Here is a 24,385-nt window from a genome sequence, read left to right on the forward strand (position 1 = left end):
TACAAGATGACGGAATTAGAATGCTCGCCATAAAAGAAGTCCCGTAGACGCGGCGCTGTCAGCGCCAATAATAATATTGCCATTACATAAATCTACCCCCTGAGTTAGGGAAATACCCGACATCTCGTCCTAATTTCGCCACGCGCCGAAACACTTACGGACAAGTGCCTAGAACAGTTTTCTCTTAGTAGTTCTCCTCCGGAATCGAAGCAAAGACTAGGTTACATAATTACGAACGTTACGTAAAATCAAGTACATGTTACTTATTATGAAAATTGGATTGAATGGAATGGGGTTGTAGGAAAACATAGGTAAATAAAAGACGACTGCAAGATAATTTATTTATTGTATTTAAGAATACATAAGCCATATACATAGAATCAAAACACATATTATAAGAATATCGTAGATAGGTTTCTATCAATTATAATCATCTGACGTAAGTTAAAATATTCTTAAGTATTTTACTATATTAATTGAAGAATAGCTTAGGTCTAGATAATTATTATAATGATAGGTTAATAAAGGTATAAGTTTTTATAAGTCATAGATTCGCTATAGTGGTACTTACTCAATGTGTCATATAATCAACCTCACCCAAAAGAAGAATATTAATTGTGTGGGTACCAATTATATTGTATAATCAGTATAGTATTACTCGTAGTGTGTATAATTGAGACATTGTATGAACACAAAATCCATATTATTTTTCATTGTGCAATGATTTCTAATGGATTTATGAATTGCATCCATTGGTACATAAACCCAGCCTTTACCAAGATACAATTGATGTTAATTGTTAACCAACCTTACCTAGATCTTCGCCACTTATTTATTCGTTGTCTACTAGCCCGCATTTCAAAAATACCATAGATTATAGAATAAGAAATGTAGACACTATGCTATAACGTTTGATATATATATTTTACGAAATCACATTTTGATATGTAATCGATTTTGAGCACCGCTCAATGATATGTATCGTTTCGATAAGGGCACAAATAATGACCTACAATACCTACAAATATTCTATATATTTCATTAGTATTCGCTACAGATTATCTATTATATAAACTACATCTAAATTACAATGATATGTTGTAAATGGTCCTACTCTGGATTTTCAAAAGCCAGATATAAAGCGCATGCATTCTATACTTTTTTAAAGATTTTTTTTTCAACTGAAACATAATTTTTAAACGAAACCATTATTAGCTTTATATCTCGCTTAGAATGGACATCTTACATATTATGGAGTCGCCTCTGACATTGGCTTTGCACGAAGGTTTAGAAAGATGTTTAGGGCGACGTTAACATATTACAATTTAATTTATAAGTATGTACAGGATCATGAATATGTGCGAAAATGTGTCCGAAATTCCTTCCCTATAAATTACATTTCACTGTTATTCGAAAGCTTGCTATTTATCTCTTTTTACATTTTCCCCAACATACACGATTGGCACATTTTCATGATTACGACGCGAGAAGTTGCCTGTACGTTTTAATAAAAATATATAAAAAGCGCTTCAGCTTACATAGTTAAGTAGTCATGGACAAAAAAAAGAGGAAATTGGCGCGAAAATTAAAAAAAGTATCATGGAATCATTCCATTCGGCTCGAGTCTGTGGCCGGTGAGAAATCGTAACCGGATGGAATGAGTGCGCGAGGAAATTTAATTTCTCTTATACTTCATAGATTCATAGGGAAGGTAGCTGTAGAAAGATGAGCTGATGGGACCGTATTGGACGACGTGATAGTAGTCAGAGGCTGACTCCGGTGCCACTCAGTCTAGGAAGCCGGTGTTCACAAGTTTCTCGAGGAAGAATTTGACGTCCCCGAGCTCGCTGTCCTTGATACCGAGGGATTTCAACATGCCAAGGTCGCCATTTTCTACAGCCATGAATACGGAGCGTAGATGCTCGAGGTCAGATCTCATCAAGTGTAAGGCGGCACCGAAATCTTCAATTGTTTGAGACTCTGTAATTATAAAAATAATATCATAAAAATTTGTTTTAATAGGAACAAATACTTTGCTAAAATGAAAATCATGAAATAACACAAATAGGTATAATATTTTTTGATAATGAATAATTGGTTATTTTCCTAATAGATATCTTTGGAAAACAAGAATCTCAAAATTCAATTCTACTTCATGTCACTGAAAATATTATATTTAATCTAAATCATCATAGAAAATCTATAAACCTAACCATACTGAGTAATAACTTACCAGACAAAGCAATAGCAACCTTCTCAACGCCTCCCAACGGTTCCAAGGCATCTCTCGCTTTGTTGCCAAAGAGCTTCTCCAAATAATTCGGGCCATGCGACGCGAGCAGCGACTGGAGGAAAGACGCTGTTTCCTCTACTGGTGGCCGCTTAGCTGTAAAAAGAAATACGTAATTATGAATAATATTAATTAATATTCTTTTTAAAATTATATATCAGTAAATATCTGTTCATACTTCCTATATGCAAACTTTCTTATTTGTGTAATATATGTAGGTATACGAAATAAATAATTTTCATGATGCTTTAAAAAATATTATAAAATGCTTATTTGAACTAAAGTGTCGATAAACTTTAACTGTAACTATTATTTCAATGAATAAAGACGTAGTAAGATTTATAACTCATAAGCAGAGGCGGCTCGTGACAAAATTTTATGGGTGTTCACTTGAAATAAAACACTGAAAATACATGGTGTAAATCAGTACAATTTAATTAAAAAATTACTTATAAAGGAAATGCATACGTCTTTCTTGTTGGTGTGCAATAATATCTATAACTTGACACAATCTATTAACCTTCGTAAAATATGTCTGTTTTCATCGACACGGTCATTGAACTCGCGTATTGACTTTCGGTACGCGGAATCTAATGCTTTACAGTTTACGAATGTCTTGTCGTTCGATAGACGCCAATTATTGCAGTTCATTCAACAAATGGTACCTACCGAGATTGTGAATGTTTTTTCATCTTAATTGAAATATGAGCTAAGTCGTCAACGCCCGTTTCAGTCCAAGCACTCTCACCTCCGCCGGCCGCGCCCGCTTCAAATAAAAGACACGGAAAACAAAATATTTTGTTGCTTTCATGTTCATCACAACCACACAACCACGGTGTTTTCACATATTGTTCGGATTTAAACACACGCGTATATGTTTTCGTTTTTGTCGTACATTTTTGCGTAAGGTCAAGTTCAAGCCGTGGCGGTCCCTTAGCTTTCAATTCAAGCCGAATTTGTAACGTTTTAACACACCTTTTAATGAACGCCACATTATAATTGTCCATTTTAACACTCACAAGTAATACTGATAACTACAGGCTATTTCAACAGTCAACACGTATCTTATGATTTTAATTAGAAAATTCCCGAATATACATTCGCGCGCGTGCAGTGAGCAGTCAAGTTGACTAGAGTGTTTGTTTATATAGGCAACGTCGCGCGAAATCGCTGTCTTGTGTACGGGCGCGCGGTAAAAACGAACCGGCAACGTTTGCGGGAGCGGCGCTCCGAATTTTGCTATTTTTTCATAGAAAATCTTCTGTTTCACGCGCAGGACTCTGACAAAACTATCTCTTTCACTCCTATTGGATTTCGTATTAGAAAATGTACTAAATATTTTTTCATTGGAGCGCAATCGTGAGCGCTCCGCTACGCGCGTTTTATAATACAGTATTATACCTACAGGTGTATGGAATGATGGATATATTCATTGGTATTGCCAGTAGTTTTTTACGATTACGATTGATTTTAAATAGTAATAATTAATATTAATAATGAAATTAAGGAGTATGATTTTATTATAATTATTTATGGGAGTTCACTGCACCAGCGCTCCTTAGGGCGAGCCGCCTCTGCTCATAAGTCCTAACCCTTTAACTTAAAGATGATATTCGCAACATTAAATAAATCATACTCCATATAAATCTAGCCAAAACTTTGTAATAGCAGCATGTTTACGACCCATATTCATTTAGTAATTAATGCAAAATGTGTTTCCCAAATTATATAGTCCACTTTGGTCTCGTTACGCAAATGAAGGATAATTTCAACAACTAAATGCTGCATAGAATGGAACGTTTTGGCAAATTGTAAATTTTGTGAATGTAGGTCATTTGAGTGCTGATTTTGTTCCCTCGGGTAAACAGGCCACAGATAATAAATTAAATTGATCAATAATATCAGTCTCTGATGAATATTTTCTGTTGAATTATGGTGGCATGTTTGGGAATTCAATTATCACGACCTATATTTTTAAATTATCTAGCTGACGACTTTTCACATAAAAAATAATTTACGAACAATACGAGTATAGTATATACCTAGATACCTCCGGTTTCCGGTGTCAAATAGTAAACACCTGTCGTTGTAACTCGCTTAAAAATAATTAAAATTCACTGTGATTAAAACGCAAATCAACTGAAAACTGTGACGAACGTTGGAATTAATGATAAATACATGTGGCGAATATATCATCCAAGAAAATCGCAACGAATTATTCGTAATCTAAACTGTTGAACAGGTCAGAAAAGAATCAATAACAATTATCATCCACTGTGACAGTTGACAATCATACTGTTTACCTACTGTGTACCAACCTAACAAAATAAAACGTCACCATAAATAACAGATCTCAGCAAGTGTTGCCAACTCCCAATAAGTGTTGCCAAAACTAAAAAATTACCCTAAAATATGGAAATTGAGATGGAAAAATTTTGGCGAAACTTAAAAGAAGAAATGGCTGCGCAAACAAGGGAGATAACTGAAGCCGTCACCAAAAATGTTTCAGAAAACATCAATGAAAAGTTAGCTGCCCTTGTAGAAGAAAATAAACAACTCAAGACCGAGGTCAGAGTCCTTCATGACAAAATCAAATTAATGGAAGAGCATAAAAAGAAAAACAACGTCATTTTCTTCGGTATTAAGGAGGAAGAACGCAGTAAATCTCTCATAGATACCATTATACAAACTCTTCAAAAATATATGAACATCCACATTGGACCAAATGAAATAAATAATGCGTACCGCTTAGGAGAAAAGAAGGACAATAAATCGCGACCTATTCTTGTAGCCTTTACAACAAACTGGAGGAGAAATGAAATACTTAAAAACAAAAAGAAATTGAACTCCGAAATCTACATCAAAGAAGACCTCAGCAGAGAAACACTAGAAAAAAGAAGACAGCTACTACCCCAGCTACAAGAAGAACGAGCGAAAGGAAAAACTTGTTATTTCGTCAAGGACAAACTAGTAATAAAAGAAAAGAATGAAGAAAAAAGAGACAAACGTAAAATAGACTGCATAAGTTCGCCCAACAACGTATCTACACCAGCCCCAAAGAAGATAAATAAAAACAAACCTAATATGCTGGACTTTGTGGCACGGAGGGATAGATCTACGTCTCTGTCATTACCCACAACATCAAAAAACCCTTTATAGACACCGACAGCAGGAAACCCAACACAATCTCATTCAAAAAAAACTGTTCACCCAAAGAAACGTCCAAAACTCTCACCCCAAGACGGCTGGTCACCGTGGGGCATAGCGACCACTACCCTCCAAATACTACCTCCCTATCTAAATTGAATACTTCTATAAACATAAATAAACAAAAATCTCCAAACTTACATATTGCTACATACAACACACTCTCATTAAAATCAGAAGAAAGCTTACAAGAACTTATACTAAGTCTGCAAGATGTAAATTGGGATATAATCGGTTTGAGCGAAGTAAGAAGGAATGGAGAAGAAATTTCTGAATACCGTCAAATCATAATGTTCCACAAAGGCGAAACCCCAGGTAGACACGGAGTGGGATTCTTAATCAAGAAAGAACTCAAGAACTTTATTATAGAAATAAAAGGTATATCGGAAAGAATAGCTATATTGAATATAAGACTCCCGCCGGACCTGGAAGCATGGTCTATAGTACAAATATACTCACCAACTGAACAGTCTAGTACCATAGAAATTGACTCATTTTATAAATCCCTCAACATCACCTTAAAGGAACACATACACAATAACTGCATCGTAATGGGGGATTTTAATGCGCGAGTTGGAGAGCCACGTATCGGAGAGGATATCGTACTAGGCCCATACAGTAGTGGGAAAAGGACAAGAAATGGACAAAAGCTAATGGAGATGGCCTTTGAAAACAATCTAAAAATAATGAATAGCGTATTTAAGAAAAAACCTTCTAGAAGATGGACATGGATATCACCGGACGGCAAGTACAAAAACGAGATAGACTACATACTTACAAACAGACCCAAGGCATTCGATAATTGTGGTACCATCGCTAATTTAAATTTTAATAGTAACCACAGAATGCTTAGAGCAAGTCTGAAAACATCTTCTACTCAAAAGAAAAGTCGACCCTTCAAAGCTAAAATATCCCTACCAAAGAGCGAATTGAATACATCTAAAATCATAAACAATCTCCAATCTGTGACGAAACCACTTTTTCTTCAGAAACTAAATACCCAACAGAAATACAACATACTACACAATATACTAACAGAAAAAACAGAAACCAACGAAAAATCTAAACCAAGAGACAAAGAATACCTGTCAGAAAAAGCTATAAAACTTCTAGAAGAGAGATGGAAATTAATAAAAATCAGGGAGAAAACGAAGACTACTAGGAAACAAATAAGTCAGATAAGTAAAGAATTAAAAAAACAAATGAGAAGAGACAGAGAACATTTTAGACTTCAAACTTTTGACAAACACATTACGAAGACAGGTGGCATAAAAAAGGCGCTAAAGTTTCTATCCGAGAAATCTAATTGGATACCCAATATAAAAGACCGATCTAGCAAAATAACTAAGAGACCCGACATTCTATCTACTGCCACTAAATTCTACGAAAATCTCTACTCTAGTAAAAACCAAATAAACCAAACTACTAAATTAAATAACATAGATAATGTACCAGATGTTTTAGTAGAAGAAATAAATAAGGCAATAGAATCACAGAAACTATATAAAGCTCCAGGCCCTGACCACATCACTAATGAATTGCTGGCAAGTTGCAAGAACTTCATTACACCCTTACTGAAGTATATCTTCGATGATATTATACAAACAGAGACAATTCCGACCCAGTGGACTACATCTACAATCATCCTACTGCATAAAAAAGGTGACAAGAGCGAAATTACCAACTACAGACCAATAAGCCTTATGTCGAACATTTATAAAGTTTTTGCAAAAATAATTCTAGGGCGAATAACCAAAACTTTAGACGCAAATCAGCCTAAAGAACAAGCTGGTTTTAGAGCAGGCTATTCAACATTAGACCATATACATGCTGTGAGACAAATCTTCGAAAAACATAAAGAATTTAATGTACCCTTTTACTGCTGTTTCATCGACTACAATAAGGCTTTCGATTCAGTCGAACACGAAAACATTTGGTTATCCCTAAAGAACCAAGGCGTCGAACACAAATATATTCGAATTATAAAGAATGTATACACTCAGGGCACAGCAAGAATAAAACTAGAAAAGGAGGGGAAAGAAATAAAAATAAATAGAGGTGTACGTCAAGGAGACCCTCTCTCACCTAAACTATTCACAGCCGTCTTGGAAGATGTCTTTCGAAAGCTTGAATGGAATCAGTACGGATTGAACATAAATGGAGAACAACTATCGCACCTACGTTTTGCCGACGACATCATATTATTCGCTACCAAAAAAGAACATCTACAAAGCATGCTCACAGACTTAGAGAGAGAAAGCCGCAAGGTAGGTCTCACGATGAACACTTCTAAAACTAAAGCTATGACCAACGCTATCGAAGATACAATGATCATCAATGGCCAGCCAATCGAGTTTGTGAAAGAGTATACCTATCTAGGTCAACAAATATCAACTACTAATATAATGTCTAAGGAAATAGATACAAGGATAGGGAATGCATGGAAGTGCTACTGGGGTCTTAAGGAAATTATGAAGAACACGGAAACTAAGATGGCTGTTAAATCCAAGCTATACAACACCTGCATACTCCCAGTTCTAACCTACGGCTGCCAAACTTGGGCGCTCACTAAAGCACAAAATCGGAAACTGGCAACCTGCCAAACAGCAATGGAAAGGAGCATGATGAGCATAAGAAAATGTGACAGAATAAGTAACAGAACCATCAGAAAACGCACTAAAATTGAAGATGTAACAACTAGAATCAGAAAGCTTAAATGGAGATGGACTGGTCATACAATAAGAGGTATTAATAAGTGGAGCAAAGATATCATCTTTTGGTACCCAAGGAATAGGAAAAGGAAACGAGGTAGGCAGTTTCGAAGATGGGAGGATGAAATTAAGTCTATAGCTGGAAAAACATGGTCAAGGAAAGCACTTGACAGAATAGAGTGGAGGAAGATGGAGGAGGCCTTTGCCAGAATTGGGCAAACAGACCGAGTTGTTGGTGTCATTGACTCATCAGAGTCGTCAGATTAAGTGTTTAATATTATGTATCATATTTTGTGTCTGAATAAAGGCTTATATTATATATTATTATTATATACCTAGATACTAGTCATCTATAGTTCGTAGTCGCAGTTATGTAATTAATTTCTTGATTTTATATCGTAATGTAATACCAATTAATCAATCATAGATATCACGCTTTTATGAGGAAAAAATCTAATCATAATATAATTTATAAGCAAAAATGAATAGCAGAAAAGGTAATTAATGATCAGGCAAAAATCACTAATATCATCCTGATTAATGAACAGACCTTGAGCTATTTTTCCCAAATTCCAATTTATTTAATATTTGAGTAACTAATAACAAATATCTGATAAATAACAGTTACTTATAAGCTTAATTATTTACATAATTATAATGTAGGTAATGTAGGTGTCTAATAATAGGTATTATAATCAGAGGCGGCTCGCCCTAAGGAGCGCTGGTGCAGTGAACTCCCATAAATAATTATAATAAAATCATACTCCTTAATTTCATTATTAATATTAATTATTACTATTTAAAATCAATCGTAATCGTAAAAAACTACTGGCAATACCAATGAATATATCCATCATTCCATACACCTGTAGGTATAATACTGTATTATAAAACGCGCGTAGCGGAGCGCTCACGATTGCGCTCCAATGAAAAAATATTTAGTACATTTTCTAATACGAAATCCAATAGGAGTGAAAGAGATAGTTTTGTCAGAGTCCTGCGCGTGAAACAGAAGATTTTCTATGAAAAAATAGCAAAATTCGGAGCGCCGCTCCCGCAAACGTTGCCGGTTCGTTTTTACCGCGCGCCCGTACACAAGACAGCGATTTCGCGCGACGTTGCCTATATAAACAAACACTCTAGTCAACTTGACTGCACGCGCGCGAATGTATATTCGGGAATTTTCTAATTAAAATCATAAGATACGTGTTGACTGTTGAAATAGCCTGTAGTTATCAGTATTACTTGTGAGTGTTAAAATGGACAATTATAATGTGGCGTTCATTAAAAGGTGTGTTAAAACGTTACAAATTCGGCTTGAATTGAAAGCTAAGGGACCGCCACGGCTTGAACTTGACCTTACGCAAAAATGTACGACAAAAACGAAAACATATACGCGTGTGTTTAAATCCGAACAATATGTGAAAACACCGTGGTTGTGTGGTTGTGATGAACATGAAAGCAACAAAATATTTTGTTTTCCGTGTCTTTTATTTGAAGCGGGCGCGGCCGGCGGAGGTGAGAGTGCTTGGACTGAAACGGGCGTTGACGACTTAGCTCATATTTCAATTAAGATGAAAAAACATTCACAATCTCGGTAGGTACCATTTGTTGAATGAACTGCAATAATTGGCGTCTATCGAACGACAAGACATTCGTAAACTGTAAAGCATTAGATTCCGCGTACCGAAAGTCAATACGCGAGTTCAATGACCGTGTCGATGAAAACAGACATATTTTACGAAGGTTAATAGATTGTGTCAAGTTATAGATATTATTGCACACCAACAAGAAAGACGTATGCATTTCCTTTATAAGTAATTTTTTAATTAAATTGTACTGATTTACACCATGTATTTTCAGTGTTTTATTTCAAGTGAACACCCATAAAATTTTGTCACGAGCCGCCTCTGATTATAATGTATTAATATAATAATTTACATGTTATATCAAAGCTGTTTCAAAGATTTCATAAATAAATTATTATATAGACATATTTCTCGTATAGGTAACAAACATTCAGTACATTTATTATTCAAAGGCAAATGGAAAGTTATATTATACGAATAAGGCTTTCGTGTAGCTATTTATATTTAGGTAGATACTTGATGTTTATCGAAATAACAAATCATTATATAGTACTAGTATTTGTTGAAATGTAACCGTAAATAATTTTATGTTTTGTTAATAGAAACTTAATAAAAATATTAAAAAGGATATTCTTTACGAAAGTTTCCTACTAATGTTAAGTTATAAACATAAAAGATGATGGGTGGAAATATTGTTTTTAGCGTGAGGAATAAATAATACCTACGATAATATTATATACAGGTATTCTAAGATTATACCTGCAAGTCATGTAGTACATGCATTTTATTGCATTTTGATTATATAATTTATAATGTATAATAAAATAATGTTTCTTTTGTTGAAATTGTGTTCACTGGGTTAACCCTGTCGAAATTTGTAAATAAGTAACATAGCTAATGGGCGTGCAGTCAGTATTCTGTATTATAATGTATAATCAGGTTAAAAATATTTAATATACCTGCAGTGCAGAGCTTGGAGTCCTCATCATACCCGTCGATGCAATCTGGCGCGCCATCGCACAAATATTGGATGGAAATGCAGTTGCCATCCACGGGACACTTGAACGGCTCGTATGGATGGCAGTATTCTGAAATGAAACAATAAATAACGTTTAAATATATTTCATTAATTGCAACTGAGAAATATCAATAAATAAATACCAATGAATAAAAATAAGGCAAATTATTGGTCTGAACTTCAACATATATTTTATAAAATATTAGGTAAAGGTATCCTAAATATTAAATCTAGATAGTAATAAATATTTAACCTAGACTTTATATTTATAAATGAGACATCTATATTGTCAAGGATTTAATGTTTGGTATGATGATAAAAAATAAACATATTATGCTATTTTTAAGGATGTCAAATCTAAGTTAACCTGCCTACGTAATTTTTTTTGTATATCTAATTTTATTTTACCTGCTATTGCAATTTGTAAATGCAAAAATTCTCTTTACACGTGCATCGTAGGACGTAGGTAGACTTTCTAATTAATTCAGAGAAGTATATCCTCAAAGATAATATTCGAAAGAAAAGAAGTTCCAAGACACGACTTAATTAACATTCATTAGGATATTAAACGTATAGTTCCGTACTACCATGTACTACGTAAAAGCTTTAAGGCAATTATCACAATTTCTGTCAAAACGACCGCGCCTAAAATACCGTACCTAAAGATCACAATATTACAAACGTATTTCTTAGAAAAACTGGACGCAACAAAAACTCTAATGAATTGTCATTACGAGTAAGGGAAATTGGTTAAACGAACCGCAGTAGGAGAAGAGAAAATATATAAGTACAAACCAAATAAAATACGAATTCGCTACGAAGAAGGCTAATGGAACTTGCAAATGAAGTGAGCCACAGTTCTTGTTTCAATGAAAATATTGTGAGGAAAATGATGCTTTATAAAAGAATATTTTATTGAAATGAGGTTGGTCGCAATATTGATAAAAGAACATTCCTCTGATATAAAAGAAATCAAACTTAACGTAATCCCGCGGGCGATGCCAGTAAAGGATTTTCTTCGAAAAACTATTGGCAGCTCATCGAAACTATTCTTAATCCAGGCCTAAGGGTCGACATCAATATTTTATATGGGTATCGAGCAGGTATCAAGTTTATTTATATTGTGCGACTATAATGCTAGTTTTCAACATTTTCAAAGGTTGTTATTTATAGGGAAAGAGGGCCCAGTGGGGGCACTTTCTAAACCAATTTATTTCACATAGTTAAAGGTTTTACATAGTTTTTACCAAGATTAAAATGATATTAATTTTGTACAGGCATGGTATTTTATTGAATAATTGTTATTTTTTTAAATCAATATATAGAGATCACCACAGAACTATATCGAGATAGAAGGAAATAGTTCGTCGATTTATATGAGAACCGACCGTGTAACATTTTGCGTAGGTATTTTGACGTCACGCGAGTCTTTTAGTGATGTTCACAACGTCAAAATAATTGACTCCTAATAAATGGAAACTAAGTAGGTAGTTAAATCATTTTATGGAATCGAATTGGGAATCGATTTTGACCTTGACAGAATAATGAGAATAAAAATGTATGATATTTTTTACAAGCTTTTTATCAACCTAAACTGTATGTATGTATATGCATGTGTATATGAATGTATTTATGTATGTTCGGATCAAATCTTGCAATTGAATATTAAAGAAGTTCTTTCGAAGACGACTTCAAGAGAATCTTTCGGAAAACTGAAACAAATTTGCAATAAGTATATAGTAAATATATTTTAAACCATCGATATACCTTACAATAATATTATAGGATTAAAAAATAATTATCATTTTTCTGTTTTCAATAGGTATCGATTTGAATCGACTAAGAAATCGGCATTGAAAATCGTGGCGTACAACTCTATATGCTTAATTTTGACAGAAAAATGAGAAATCAACCTTTACCGCGTTTCGACAGTTTGGAATGTTTTATTTTCATTGCTGGTTTTTAATGCATGTCCAGTCTGGCGTGTAAAGTTAAAACCGTAATAGAAAAGTAGCATCATTCCGTTACCGTTTACATTAAATTAATACGGAGCATAAAAATAAATTGTTTTATAAATAATAACAGATATTTTAGGGCAAAAAGGTGAAAGGAAATATTTTTATTGACACCTTCAACTTTTTTGGTGGTGTTTGCACATTTAATTATCGAGCACGGGATCATTTTCTGTTTGCATTAAGCACGTCACACACGGAGAGCGGTCGAGAGAGGACTGAGCATCGTGGCGAGCAAAGACGATGATTAATCGTCTTTTCGCCACGCGAGGTACATACACTCTTTCCTTCTATCTCGATATAGTTCTGTGGAGATCACTATGAGATAGGTACAAAATGTATAAACAAAGAATAAAAAGTATCACCTGTTCACCTTCTATTCAAATAAATGTAAAGGAATTAAAACATTTATTTCAAAAGGTAATTTAAATGGAAGATGAATAGAATAAAATCGAAATGTCGAATTGAAAAAGTTGAACAAGTTTTATACCGTAATAATTTATTCCTTTGAAAAACTCCAAACGAGCGCGCTATGAATTTACGTTCATAAAAAATGTATAATTTAGTTGATACAGATTTTACTAAATATGTAAGTAATATTAACAGAAACTTGTTCACAAATTGTATAAACTTGAAGACATTGTTGAGAGGGGTAGGTAAATAAGTTAGAAACTGTAACATATTTACCAAGTTAAATTACTTTAAAATTTAATATACCTAGAAGTTGTATTGTGACGTATTTACCTATTAAGGCATTTTGTAAGATATATTATTTCAATATGAATATACATATTTTGCTTGTATTAACTTAGCTGATCGCTAGCTCACAGTGTATCCTACTTAATATTATAAATGGGAAAGTTTGTGAGGATGTGTGTGTGTGTGTGTTTGTTACTCTTTCACGCAAATACTACTGAACCGATTACAATGAAATTTAGCACACATATAGAGGGTAACTTGGATTGACACATAGGATAGGTTTCATCCCGGAAATCCCACGGGAACGGGAACTATGCGGGCTTTTTTTCAAAACGCGGGCGTAGCCGCGGGCGGAAAGCTAGTTTGATATATTTTTACGGCTTAAGTGATCACACATCCTCATCGCTTTTGCGAATCTTTTGTTTAATTAAATGGTGATAAATATATCTTCATTTATTCATATCTGGTAGACACGACATATTACTTACAGGTGAAGAAAATGAAAAACACACATTTTATTATATTGCATACATTAGAAAGTACCGATTATACTAAGATAAAACAATATACAAAGAAATTAATTAAGTGAAGCTAACTGTGAACAACAAACTGTAGGTAATCAGCTTGTGCTGTACAATGTTGCACCACTGATTTGCAGCGCTGATTTCCAGTAGCCCTTATACCCAAAGATTTGCGTATTTCTCTACGGTCAATTACTTTAGAGGTTTCAAAGAAAACCTACAATCTTTTTATTAGTAAGTTTAACCAACCAACCAAATCATAACCAACCTAAAAATTATAACAAGATTGGTCTGTCCAATCTCCGTTCAATTAAAACAGGGATACATATCGTTTTTGTTTCTATTAATAATGAAAACCACCCGGGGCTGCCCGTCCATGATGTCTTAAAGCAGCATATTTCCAGCGTGGAAGAGTGACAGCGTTATACAGGGTGTAATCATTGAGTGTGCAATCATTAAGTGTCCGTAAGTATTACAGATAACAAAAAACTTTAAACTGATATCGAAAGTAATGAGTAAAATGGCCGTAATAAATAAAAAAAAAAAAATCGAGAAATATAAAAAAAAAATATTTTTAAACCCTCCCATACATTAAGTATGAAATATGAATATCCCATATACATTTAATATGAAAGATTTTAGCTTTCTTTTTCTCTTCGCAAATTTGAAGTGGCATTTTCCACGCTTTTTCCGGACATTTTCACGCATTTTGCGGATATTTTCCAGATATTTTCCAGGCATTTCCCAGGCATTTTCCAGGAATTTTCTGGACATTTCCCTGACATTTTCCGGGGATTTCCAGGCATTTTCCACGCTTTTCCCGGACATTTTCACGCATTTTCCGAATATATTCCGGGGATTTTCCGGGCATTTCCCAGGCATTTCCCGGGAATTTCCCAGGCATTTGCCAGACATTTCCCGGATATTTTCCAGGCATTTCCCAGACATTTTCCGGACATTTCCCTGGCATTTTCCTGGCATTTTCCGGGGATTTTCCAGGCATTTTCCACGCTTTTCCCAGACATTTTCACGCATTTGCCGAATATTTTCCGGCGGGCATTTCCCAGGTATTTTCCGGGTATTTTCCGGGAATTTCCCAGGCATTTTCCGAGGATTTTCCAATCATTTCCCAGACATTTTCCGGACATTTCCCTGACATTTTCCTGGAATTTTCCAGGCAATTTCCACGCTTTTCCCATACATTTTCCAGGCATTTCCCAGGCATTTTCCGGGGAATTTACAGGCATTTTCCAGGCAGTTTCCAGGCATTTTCCGGGGAATTTACAGGCATTTTCCGGGCATTTCCCAGACATTTTCCGGTTATTTTCCGGGACATTTTCACGCATTTTCCGGATATTTTCCAAATATTTTCCAGGCATTTCCCAGGCATTTTCTGGACATTTCCCTGACATTTTCCGGGGATTTCCAGGTTTTTTCCACACTTTTCCCGGACATTTTCACGCATTTTCCGGATATATTCCGGGAATTGCCGGGCATTTCCCAGGCATTTCCCGGGAATTTCCCAGGCATTTGCCAGACATTTTCCGGATATTTTCCAGGCATTTCCCAGACATTTTCCGGACATTTCCCTGGCATTTTCCTGGCATTTTCCGGGGATTTTCCAGCCATTTTCCACGCTTTTCCCAGACATTTTCACGCATTTGCTAAATATTTTTCGGCGGGCATTTCCCTGGTATTTTCCGGCTATTTTCCGGGAATTTCCCAGACATTTTCCGGACATTGCCCTGGCATTTTCCTGGAATTTTCCAGGCATTTTCCACGTTTTTCCCGGACATTTTCCAGGCATTTCGAAGGCATTTTCCGGGGAATTTACAGGCATTTTCCGGGCATTTCCCAGACATTTTCCGGTTATTTTCCGGGAATTTTTCAGACATTTTCCGGGGATTTTCCAAGCATTTCCCAGACATTTTCCAGGCATTTTCCACGCTTTTTCCGGACATTTCCACGCATTTTCCGGATATTTTCCGGGAATTTTCCGGGCATTTCCCAGGCATTTTCTGGGGATTATTCGGAAAAATTCCTGGAATAAGACTAGGAAATGATGCACACTTAACGATTACACCCTGTATAGGTCGTATAGTGCCATCACTTTCCAACACTCGAAATATAACTGCTATAAGATATATTATTAGGGACCTCACCCTGGACGGTTAATTTTTTAAATAAAAAATTGTATTTTTTTTGATAAATCTTTTTACCGCTAAAATAAGCAGCCCTGATAAATCAAGAATGTATTTCAATTGACAAAACCTTGAGTTATTTTCCCTTTGAAGGTCGGGATAAATCTAAAATTCAGAAATGGTATGATGAATGTATTTACATAACCAAATATTTCTTTCTTTATACGTCGAAATACGAATGGCCGCTGATCGTATTATAATATTGCATTGAGAATTTGGATTAAACGTCGTAAGTAAAATTAGGTTTAGTACAAATAATCAAATAATTATTAACAAAATTTAGGAACATTATAATATATAGATTTTAAATAATAAAATAATTTTCTTACTTGAATCCATACTTATATTATAAATGCGAAAGTAACTCTGTCTGTTACTCAATCACGCCGTAACTATTGAAAAAATTTGCATAAAATTTGGTATAGAGATATTTTGATACCCGAGAAAGGACATAGGCTACTTTTTACCCCGGGAAATAGGATAGGTTTTATCCCGGAAATCCCACGGGAATGGGAACTATGCGGGTTTTTCTTTGACTGCGCGGGCAAAGCCATGGTCGGAAACCTAGTATAAAATAAATCTCTGAGAAGTATTTAAAGCAGAATGAAATAAAAACTAAAAGTGAACCTTCAGGATGTATTATTTCAACGTAACTTTCATTAAACCACCTTTTCTTTGTAAGAAAAAATAATAGAACAACGTCTTAACTCTGCACCTAGCGTCACTTGATTTATAACTATTCGCCAGCGAATGAACTTTCAAAGTTTAAAGTTCCCAGGAGCAATTAATTTCAGTTGCGACGTTGATTCAACAATTTTAACTTTACTTTTTAATTTTATTCAAGTAAATTTCAGCAGAGTATTGTTACAGCGTGCAGCGGTGCAATAAAATGTCCACATTATAATATATGAATTGTATTTGTGTTTTCATTTCATGTATTTTGGTGGTAGTTAGGTTTGTTATGAAAGGGTGAATAACTATGTACCTACATACCACATATAGTACCTATGTATTGTGTCGCAAATCAAGTCTCTATGTCTCTATATATGCCAAAGTTTTACCTGTATAAAGCTTTGGCTTTATACAAGTCACTACTTTATCTTGTTTTACTTGTTGTAGGTACATGTAATTATCTTTGCTTCAAATCATAAAAAAATATATGTATCTCCATTGTTTCTTTTTGAACTAAAGCAACATTTAAGTTTCTCTCATTCCATCCCTATTAATCGAAAAAATAAAACCGTTTTAATAATAGCTAAATTCAAATAATTTGAAAATGAAAACGTTTATTAATTAACAGTTCTTTGAAATATTAATTTAATTTAAAATCAGAACATTGTTTACAACGAGATACGTTTTCTGTTAATTTGATTCATAGCTCGTAATTGAGTATGACGTAAGCAAGGCCGCCATTATGAGAATAAAGGTAGCTTTTCACAGTCCCATTTATGTTTTGATTATTATTATTAATCTCTCATTAATATTTTAATTGAAATCTGTAAATACGTATGTTTACATGTTCTTCACGTATTTTGATCATATTTGCCGTGTAGAAATCAAGAGTTGATGAAAAGGCGAGACCCGAAGAAAGGCTGAGGAAAAATACGGCAAATCTTTTTGGATAGAGTGTTGTTTCGGAGATCATTCAAAACAAATAAAAAATGTAGTTCTCTTACATATTATATTGTATAAAATAATCTGTAGATATGATATGAGTAATGTATAGTGACATAGAGCTGAACAATATTCGTGACTAAGTAACATTTGTTCTTGTTGGGATCAATACGAACATACAATACAACTTGAATGCCTTTGATATGTACATAATTAATAAAACTTATAAAATAGGTATCGTAGAAACGTTTGGATAATATACATAAGCAGTAGATACGCTGTTATTTTAATTAATAAACCTAGTCTTATAGTAACATTGTCGAAATTGACTAGATTTCACATGAAAGTGTACAACGACCTTAAAATTTAATCAAAATTCATCGCCTTACGCTATTCACACATCACTAAAAACATAATTCAGAGAGTGTAGGAGAGAGCATTGCAAAACCAATTTCGTCTCTACGACTTGTGTATGCATAACAAACACATCATTTTGAAAATTACTTAATACGTCAATCAAATGTTGATTAATTAGATTTTTAGATTAATGTTATTACTTAATTGATAATGAAATCTTTTTTATTCTTTAGATGCATTATGCACTTATTAGACTTCATTACAGACTCAAAATTTAAGATATGCCTAGTTATCTAGAAATATCTTTAATTTTGATAATAATATTATATTTAAGTATAGTAGGCTTTTTCAACTTTTAAATCTATGTTCAGATATTTGATAATATACATATTATTCATTTTAAGTCGAAAAGAATTGTAACTACTTAACAACTTACTGAAAATACTTAACGAGAAACGAAAGACAAATAATATTTTCATTAATATAAAAATGTTTTCATTCCTATAAAAGCTTCTCAGAATTTGAATTTGCAGTAATGTATTTGAGAATTACAAATTCGCAATAATATATTCAACGTTAAATTCCACGAAATACAAGACCGAACCTAAAATACAACTTGACAAAATGACACATCGTAGCAATGTTAGTGTAACCTAATTTAATTCTAATCTCTCCCTCGCATGTAGATTTAGCGAATTTCACCTACACATAAGTACTGAAATTAGTATAAATTGCTAATTTTCTGTGACCTTTGATGTCTGCTCCAGGCTTCTGGCCCACCCAGCCTTGTCAACAAAACAAAGGGAGGTAGAATAAATGACATTTACCGTAAGTACCTACATAACGTAGGTACGTGTTTTGTGATAGCAATTATTTATCTGTGACACCGCTATTAGATGTGAAACTTCTTGTTCTTAATCAAGGAAAAAGCAACGATATTCAGATATTTTACTTAAATGTAACGTGATGTTTTGTGGAGCACAGAATGAATATTATTAGCACGTAGCACGTGCTTCTGTAGCTGGTCTATGAATAAAATGTAATGTATGAATAAAGTCTATGAGCATGTTATGCTCAAACACCGACAGCACACATAGAGCGAAAAAAAATCTAACAATCTGGTTACAAAGATCTAAATCTCGTAATTTGCGTTATGGCTCTTTTTTTTTCTGACGCGTGGATTTTCTTCATGGCTAAAACGTGTCGTCGTCTAATATATCAGCCATGACATGCATTTCACTTTGGTCTACCTGTGATTCAACACGTCATGAGCGTTTTCAAGATAACTATTTCATAAATTTCAGGACGTGTAACGCATTATAAACTATTTTTTTTTTTTTTTTTTATTATTTGATAGGAAAGCGCTTGACCACTATCTCGCCTGATGGAAAGCTGAGATGTGGCCTAAGATGGAGCGCGCTTTCCTAGAAGGTACCTGTTCACTCTTTTCTTGAAGACCTCCATATTGTACTCGTCGGGGAACACAGACTCAGGAAGCATGTTCCAGTCCCTCGCGGTTCGAATGAAGAATGTCGATCCGAACCGCTTTGTCCGGGTACATGGAACGTCCACCATATGGCGGTGCCTAGAGTCTGTGTCTTATTTTTCGCTCAATGAGCGTGTAAGTCTTCGTGTGCAACAAGTACCTACTCTATTATGTCTCTAGCAGAGATATATTCCTAGTTGAGGCGATCGTCGTGTTTTTGTTTTGGAATTATGTATTGTTTCTAAATAATTTTTAATACAGGGACTTTCTCACCAGATCGCTTCGTATGATGTCCATAAAGACGGTTGAGATCCAAAGACACGGCTCCCGGCGCGCTGCAGAGAGCAAGCAGCGCCACCACACAAGTTGCCATGGTGCACGGCGACATTACTGCAAATAAATATATTTATTTTAACCCTTTGTTAGGTGTCGATGACTGCTAAATGGAGGTACATAAGGCTGCGTTTTCACCAGAGATGTGTAGCGAGGGGTTTGTTTGTAAAGAAATGAATATATCTTAAGAAATAAATGAAGCAATAAGATTGTTATTGCTTCATTTATATAATAAAGAACTTATAATGGTACAATTTAATTATTAAAGAAGGTCATAAAATATGAGCTCATTCTATTAGGAGTGGCCGCTCTATGCTCGCTCTATGATCGTCATTAGGTAGGTACCTTAGAAAATGTTTTAAAAAAAATTACTAAAATCAAATCTATTAATAGTTATGAAAGTGATAGATAACACACTCCATTAGGTACTATAATAAAAAAGCAAAGCAAATTTAAAACATACTCTTGTAGTGTCTACCTCTTGTAGTAATAAGTATACTTTAGTATTACTTATTTAAGTAAAACCTATCCTTCTTATATGAGTTTTTAAAATAGCTACTGTGATATGTAGCGGTAGGGCGGAATCTGTGGGAGCTTTAGGTAGGCGTTTTTCATTTGTAATAGCTTTGTTTTTAATTAAAAAGAAACAGTAAGGTTCAAACATAATCCAAGTTTAACATTTCTGAGTTGCGTGGGCATAAAATACACATAAAATATAAATCAGTTTGAATTTTTTATTTCTTAAAACATGCTGTTAAAATTGTGTTATTTATTAGACGATTTCAGCAAATTTGATGATAAATTAAAATGATGAAGCGATAATATTATTATATTTTTAGAAAGCACACAATGTAACAAATAAATAAAGGAAAAGGAAGAAGTTTGCTTGATATACTTGAATATAATAAACAACAAAAATAACAATACACTTTACTCTATAATTACGTTAAAGGCTGAAAATTTAAACTTAAACCCAGTTTAAACCTAATTGTGTTTAATCTTCTGTTTATGATAATATTCAGTTTAATATTCATTGAATATATAAGTGTATATAAGTTTACACACGAAACAAAACTGTATACTTTTAGATTATACTTTACCAAAACTGTATGTTTTAAATTAAACTTTCATGTGCATACTTTCAGTTGTTCATTTATAGTTATATATGTACTTATTTCTTATGGAAGGAGGAAAACAACATGTTGCCATTCTCAATTATAAAATATGCGAAACTGAAGAGTCAAAGTATTGCAAAGTAATATCAATTACATTGTCTCATTTGAAAATATTTATCATCAAAACTTCTCATGTACCTATTTAATTTTACACGCCTCATGTAACTTTTGACGTGACAACGTCTTATAATTCGATAGAGCCGCCTGCACGCACGAAAAAACATGACTCATGCGGCGTTACCTCGCTCTGAGGCGTTCCATATAAGGCTTGAAGTGCGAGTGAGAGCGCGGAACGAACGACAAAGAAGCACAATCGGACGTTATCACGTTCAACTATTGTCAGTAAACCGACTTTACAGACAACCAATTTTTTTTCTAACAAGTAAATCACGCTGCCTCATATAAAAATTAAAAGACTAATTTATTATTCGAAAGTGTTTCAAAGCTATTAATCCTCAATCAGCTCACGAGGCATGAAGTCTAGATCCCTATAGAACACTTAGTTAATCTTAAGGATATTACATTCGCGTTAGCTCGTATTAGGTGTTCCCGTAGTATGGAGTTAACTAAATCCTTAAACATATAGCATGGATCTATAGGTACATTATATTAAAACGACGTATAAATTATTTGGTAATATGTTTTGGTTAATCTATTTTATAAATCGAACTAGTTCAACGCGAGGGCTAAATCAAGTATTTTTAATGTAAGTATAATCTATCTTACTGTAAAGTTTCATTCAAATCGGTGCAGTAATTTTATGTGAAAGATTAACAAACACCTGTTTGTAATATCTGTTTACTTATGTGTTTTTGGTGTAGGTATATCATCTTAATTTTATACACTTAGGGCTGATTTTTCAATCGTTGGTTAAAACCAAAAACTTATTCATCGAATAACGTATTAAACCACCATTTCAAAAATGTATTCTAATTGTCCATATTTGACAGTTTACAGGTGACATTTTAAAATGTTCGTGTCATACTTTTTTGGACGGATAAATTTTAACCAAGGATTGAAAAATCGGCCCTTAAATAAATAATAAAGTATGTTTTAAGTGAATTATTTTGCTTTTGTTTCACCCATTACAGTAACTACGTTGCAACTTGCATTACCCGGTCTTTATTTAGTTTTTCCTAGCGCATTTCCCCTTTAAAGCAAATAGATGGTTCGTAATCTTCCTCTTAGATTGAATTTTAAAATCCTAACTAGAGAACTGATAATAGTTTCTGCTCACAAGAATATTGTATTTAGCTGAAAATGGCGTTTAATTAGCCCACATAAAATAAGCAACCAGAAAATATCCTGTTTTATATTGACGAGTAGGTATACGTACATAGCAGTCATGTTAGTTACACCACTTATAGCTCAAGATCGGCTGAACGGATTTTAATGATTTTTGGTTAGTTGGATTCGTCTCCACTAAGATTAGGATAATAATTTATAAAATTATGAAAATAAAAAAAATGTTGCGAAATGTAGAGCCAGGGCGAACTGTTATTACAATAAAATAGCTAAAATGAGTCAGGTCATGTCCAAAACCTTATAATTTGAGCGCAGTTCGTTAAAATCGACGTCAATATGAGCATGGCTGAACGAACCGATATAATTGGCAATTTGCTTCCTCGTTTCAACTGTATGTTTATTTGTCCAAATGTACGAAATTTACATATCTTCGGTTGACCTATTTTGGTTTATTCAATAAAGGCTAGAGATTCGGTTGAACATTCTATATTTTACATCAAAGGGTTTTTATAACAATTTATATGCAGAGATTTTCTTCGATATATTTTCTACTAATAATTATGGTTGAAGTGCTATTTGTTTGTTTTTTATCCAGTTTTAATACCAAACAAGGCGATTAGATAACTTTAAAAGCTCATAGAAATAAATAAATCCAATGAAAAATCCTACTAATATTAACATGCGAAAGTTTGTACGTTTGTTTGTTACTCCTTCACGCAAAAACCGCTTAACCGATTTTCATGACATTAGGCACACACGTAGAGGATAACTTGGATTAATACATAGGATAGTTTTTATCCCAAAAATCTTACGGGAACGGGAACTATGCGCGTTTTCCTTTGCCGCTGCGGGCGAAGCTGCGGGCGAAAAGCTAGTGAGTTATAAGTCAAATTTATCTTTTATTTATTAGATTCAGTCAGAAAATTGAAGAACGAAACAGAATTACGCGAATGAAGTTAATTATAATAAGTGTTGACTTATATAATAAGCATATTACGTATGTGAACAGAATGAGCAGTAGCTACTTACGGAGAATTATAAGTTTCAAACAGTATTACAAAGTCAAAGCTCCGACTAACTTTCCTGGAAAACTAGTTTTAGTCGTAGGTGTTGTGTGAACTATTACATAAAGGTTACCTGGTAATATCAAAAGGTTATATTTCGTATGTCCTTTGGGAATAAGATATGACAATACGAATTAGTCGTGTTATATTATATGTACCTACGATAGGCTGTTCACAGATTTTCATAAAGTAGTTGTGTTTTTAATAAAATAAGAGGGAATGTTTAACATCATTAGGGAATAGATAATGAAGGCTTACATTTTAAGAAGTTAAAAGGAGAGAAAGGGGAGTGTAATTAAAACATTAATTAACTAACATACCTAAATACATATTTGTACTATATTTTTTTTAATTCTTAGCCGTGGGCGAAATCCTTAAGGTAGGCCTTTGTCCAGGAGTGGATACCATGACTGTTACGGCGAAATTTTCTATTATATTGTGATATCTCTACTAGACATATCATTGACCATCTCTTAACCCATTGAGCCCCAAGCGGCCCGATCGGTCCCAGACACAATAGATTTTCTTAAGAGTTGTTCTTAAGAGATGGTAAATGATATGTCTCAAAGTAATACTACAACGAAAAAGAGAAAGGGTATCTCAACAGATCATTCTATTGTACTAAATTAAGAAGATTGTACTAAAACCGTGTTTTACACGTCTCGGAAAGTAACAAAAGCAATAAAAAGCGAAACACCTGTAAAGCATTGATTATTCTTTCGAGAGATGATAAAATATTCACAGGTATTCGTGTTTTACGACGACCATAAATCTGCTTATCAGTCTCGAGATTTTGGGAAGTTTACCTAATTTTATTATATACACTCTCGCTTCTCTTCGGTTTTATTGAAGGAATAATAAAT

The 24,385-nt window shown here is 33.9% G+C and overlaps 1 protein-coding gene across 1 annotated transcript in view; it reads right to left on the reverse strand.

The window, feature by feature from the left end:
• Positions 1–327: 327 nt before the first annotated feature.
• The window catches only part of LOC123701098 (IDLSRF-like peptide), a 60,787-nt gene continuing 36,729 nt past the window's right edge, over positions 328–24,385 (reverse strand). Inside the window, exons 2-5 of the mRNA XM_045648538.1 lie at positions 19,979–20,095; positions 10,757–10,885; positions 2,234–2,386; positions 328–1,980 (exon numbers count right to left, since the gene is read on the reverse strand). Of these exons, the coding sequence (XP_045504494.1) occupies positions 1,787–1,980; positions 2,234–2,386; positions 10,757–10,885; positions 19,979–20,093 (591 nt within the window). The 5' untranslated portion in view covers positions 20,094–20,095 and the 3' untranslated portion in view covers positions 328–1,786. The remainder of the gene's footprint in view (positions 1,981–2,233; positions 2,387–10,756; positions 10,886–19,978; positions 20,096–24,385) is intronic.

Source organism: Colias croceus, chromosome 20 (assembly GCF_905220415.1).
Source record: "Colias croceus chromosome 20, ilColCroc2.1".
In the NCBI taxonomy this organism is placed as follows: Eukaryota; Metazoa; Arthropoda; class Insecta; order Lepidoptera; family Pieridae; genus Colias; species Colias croceus.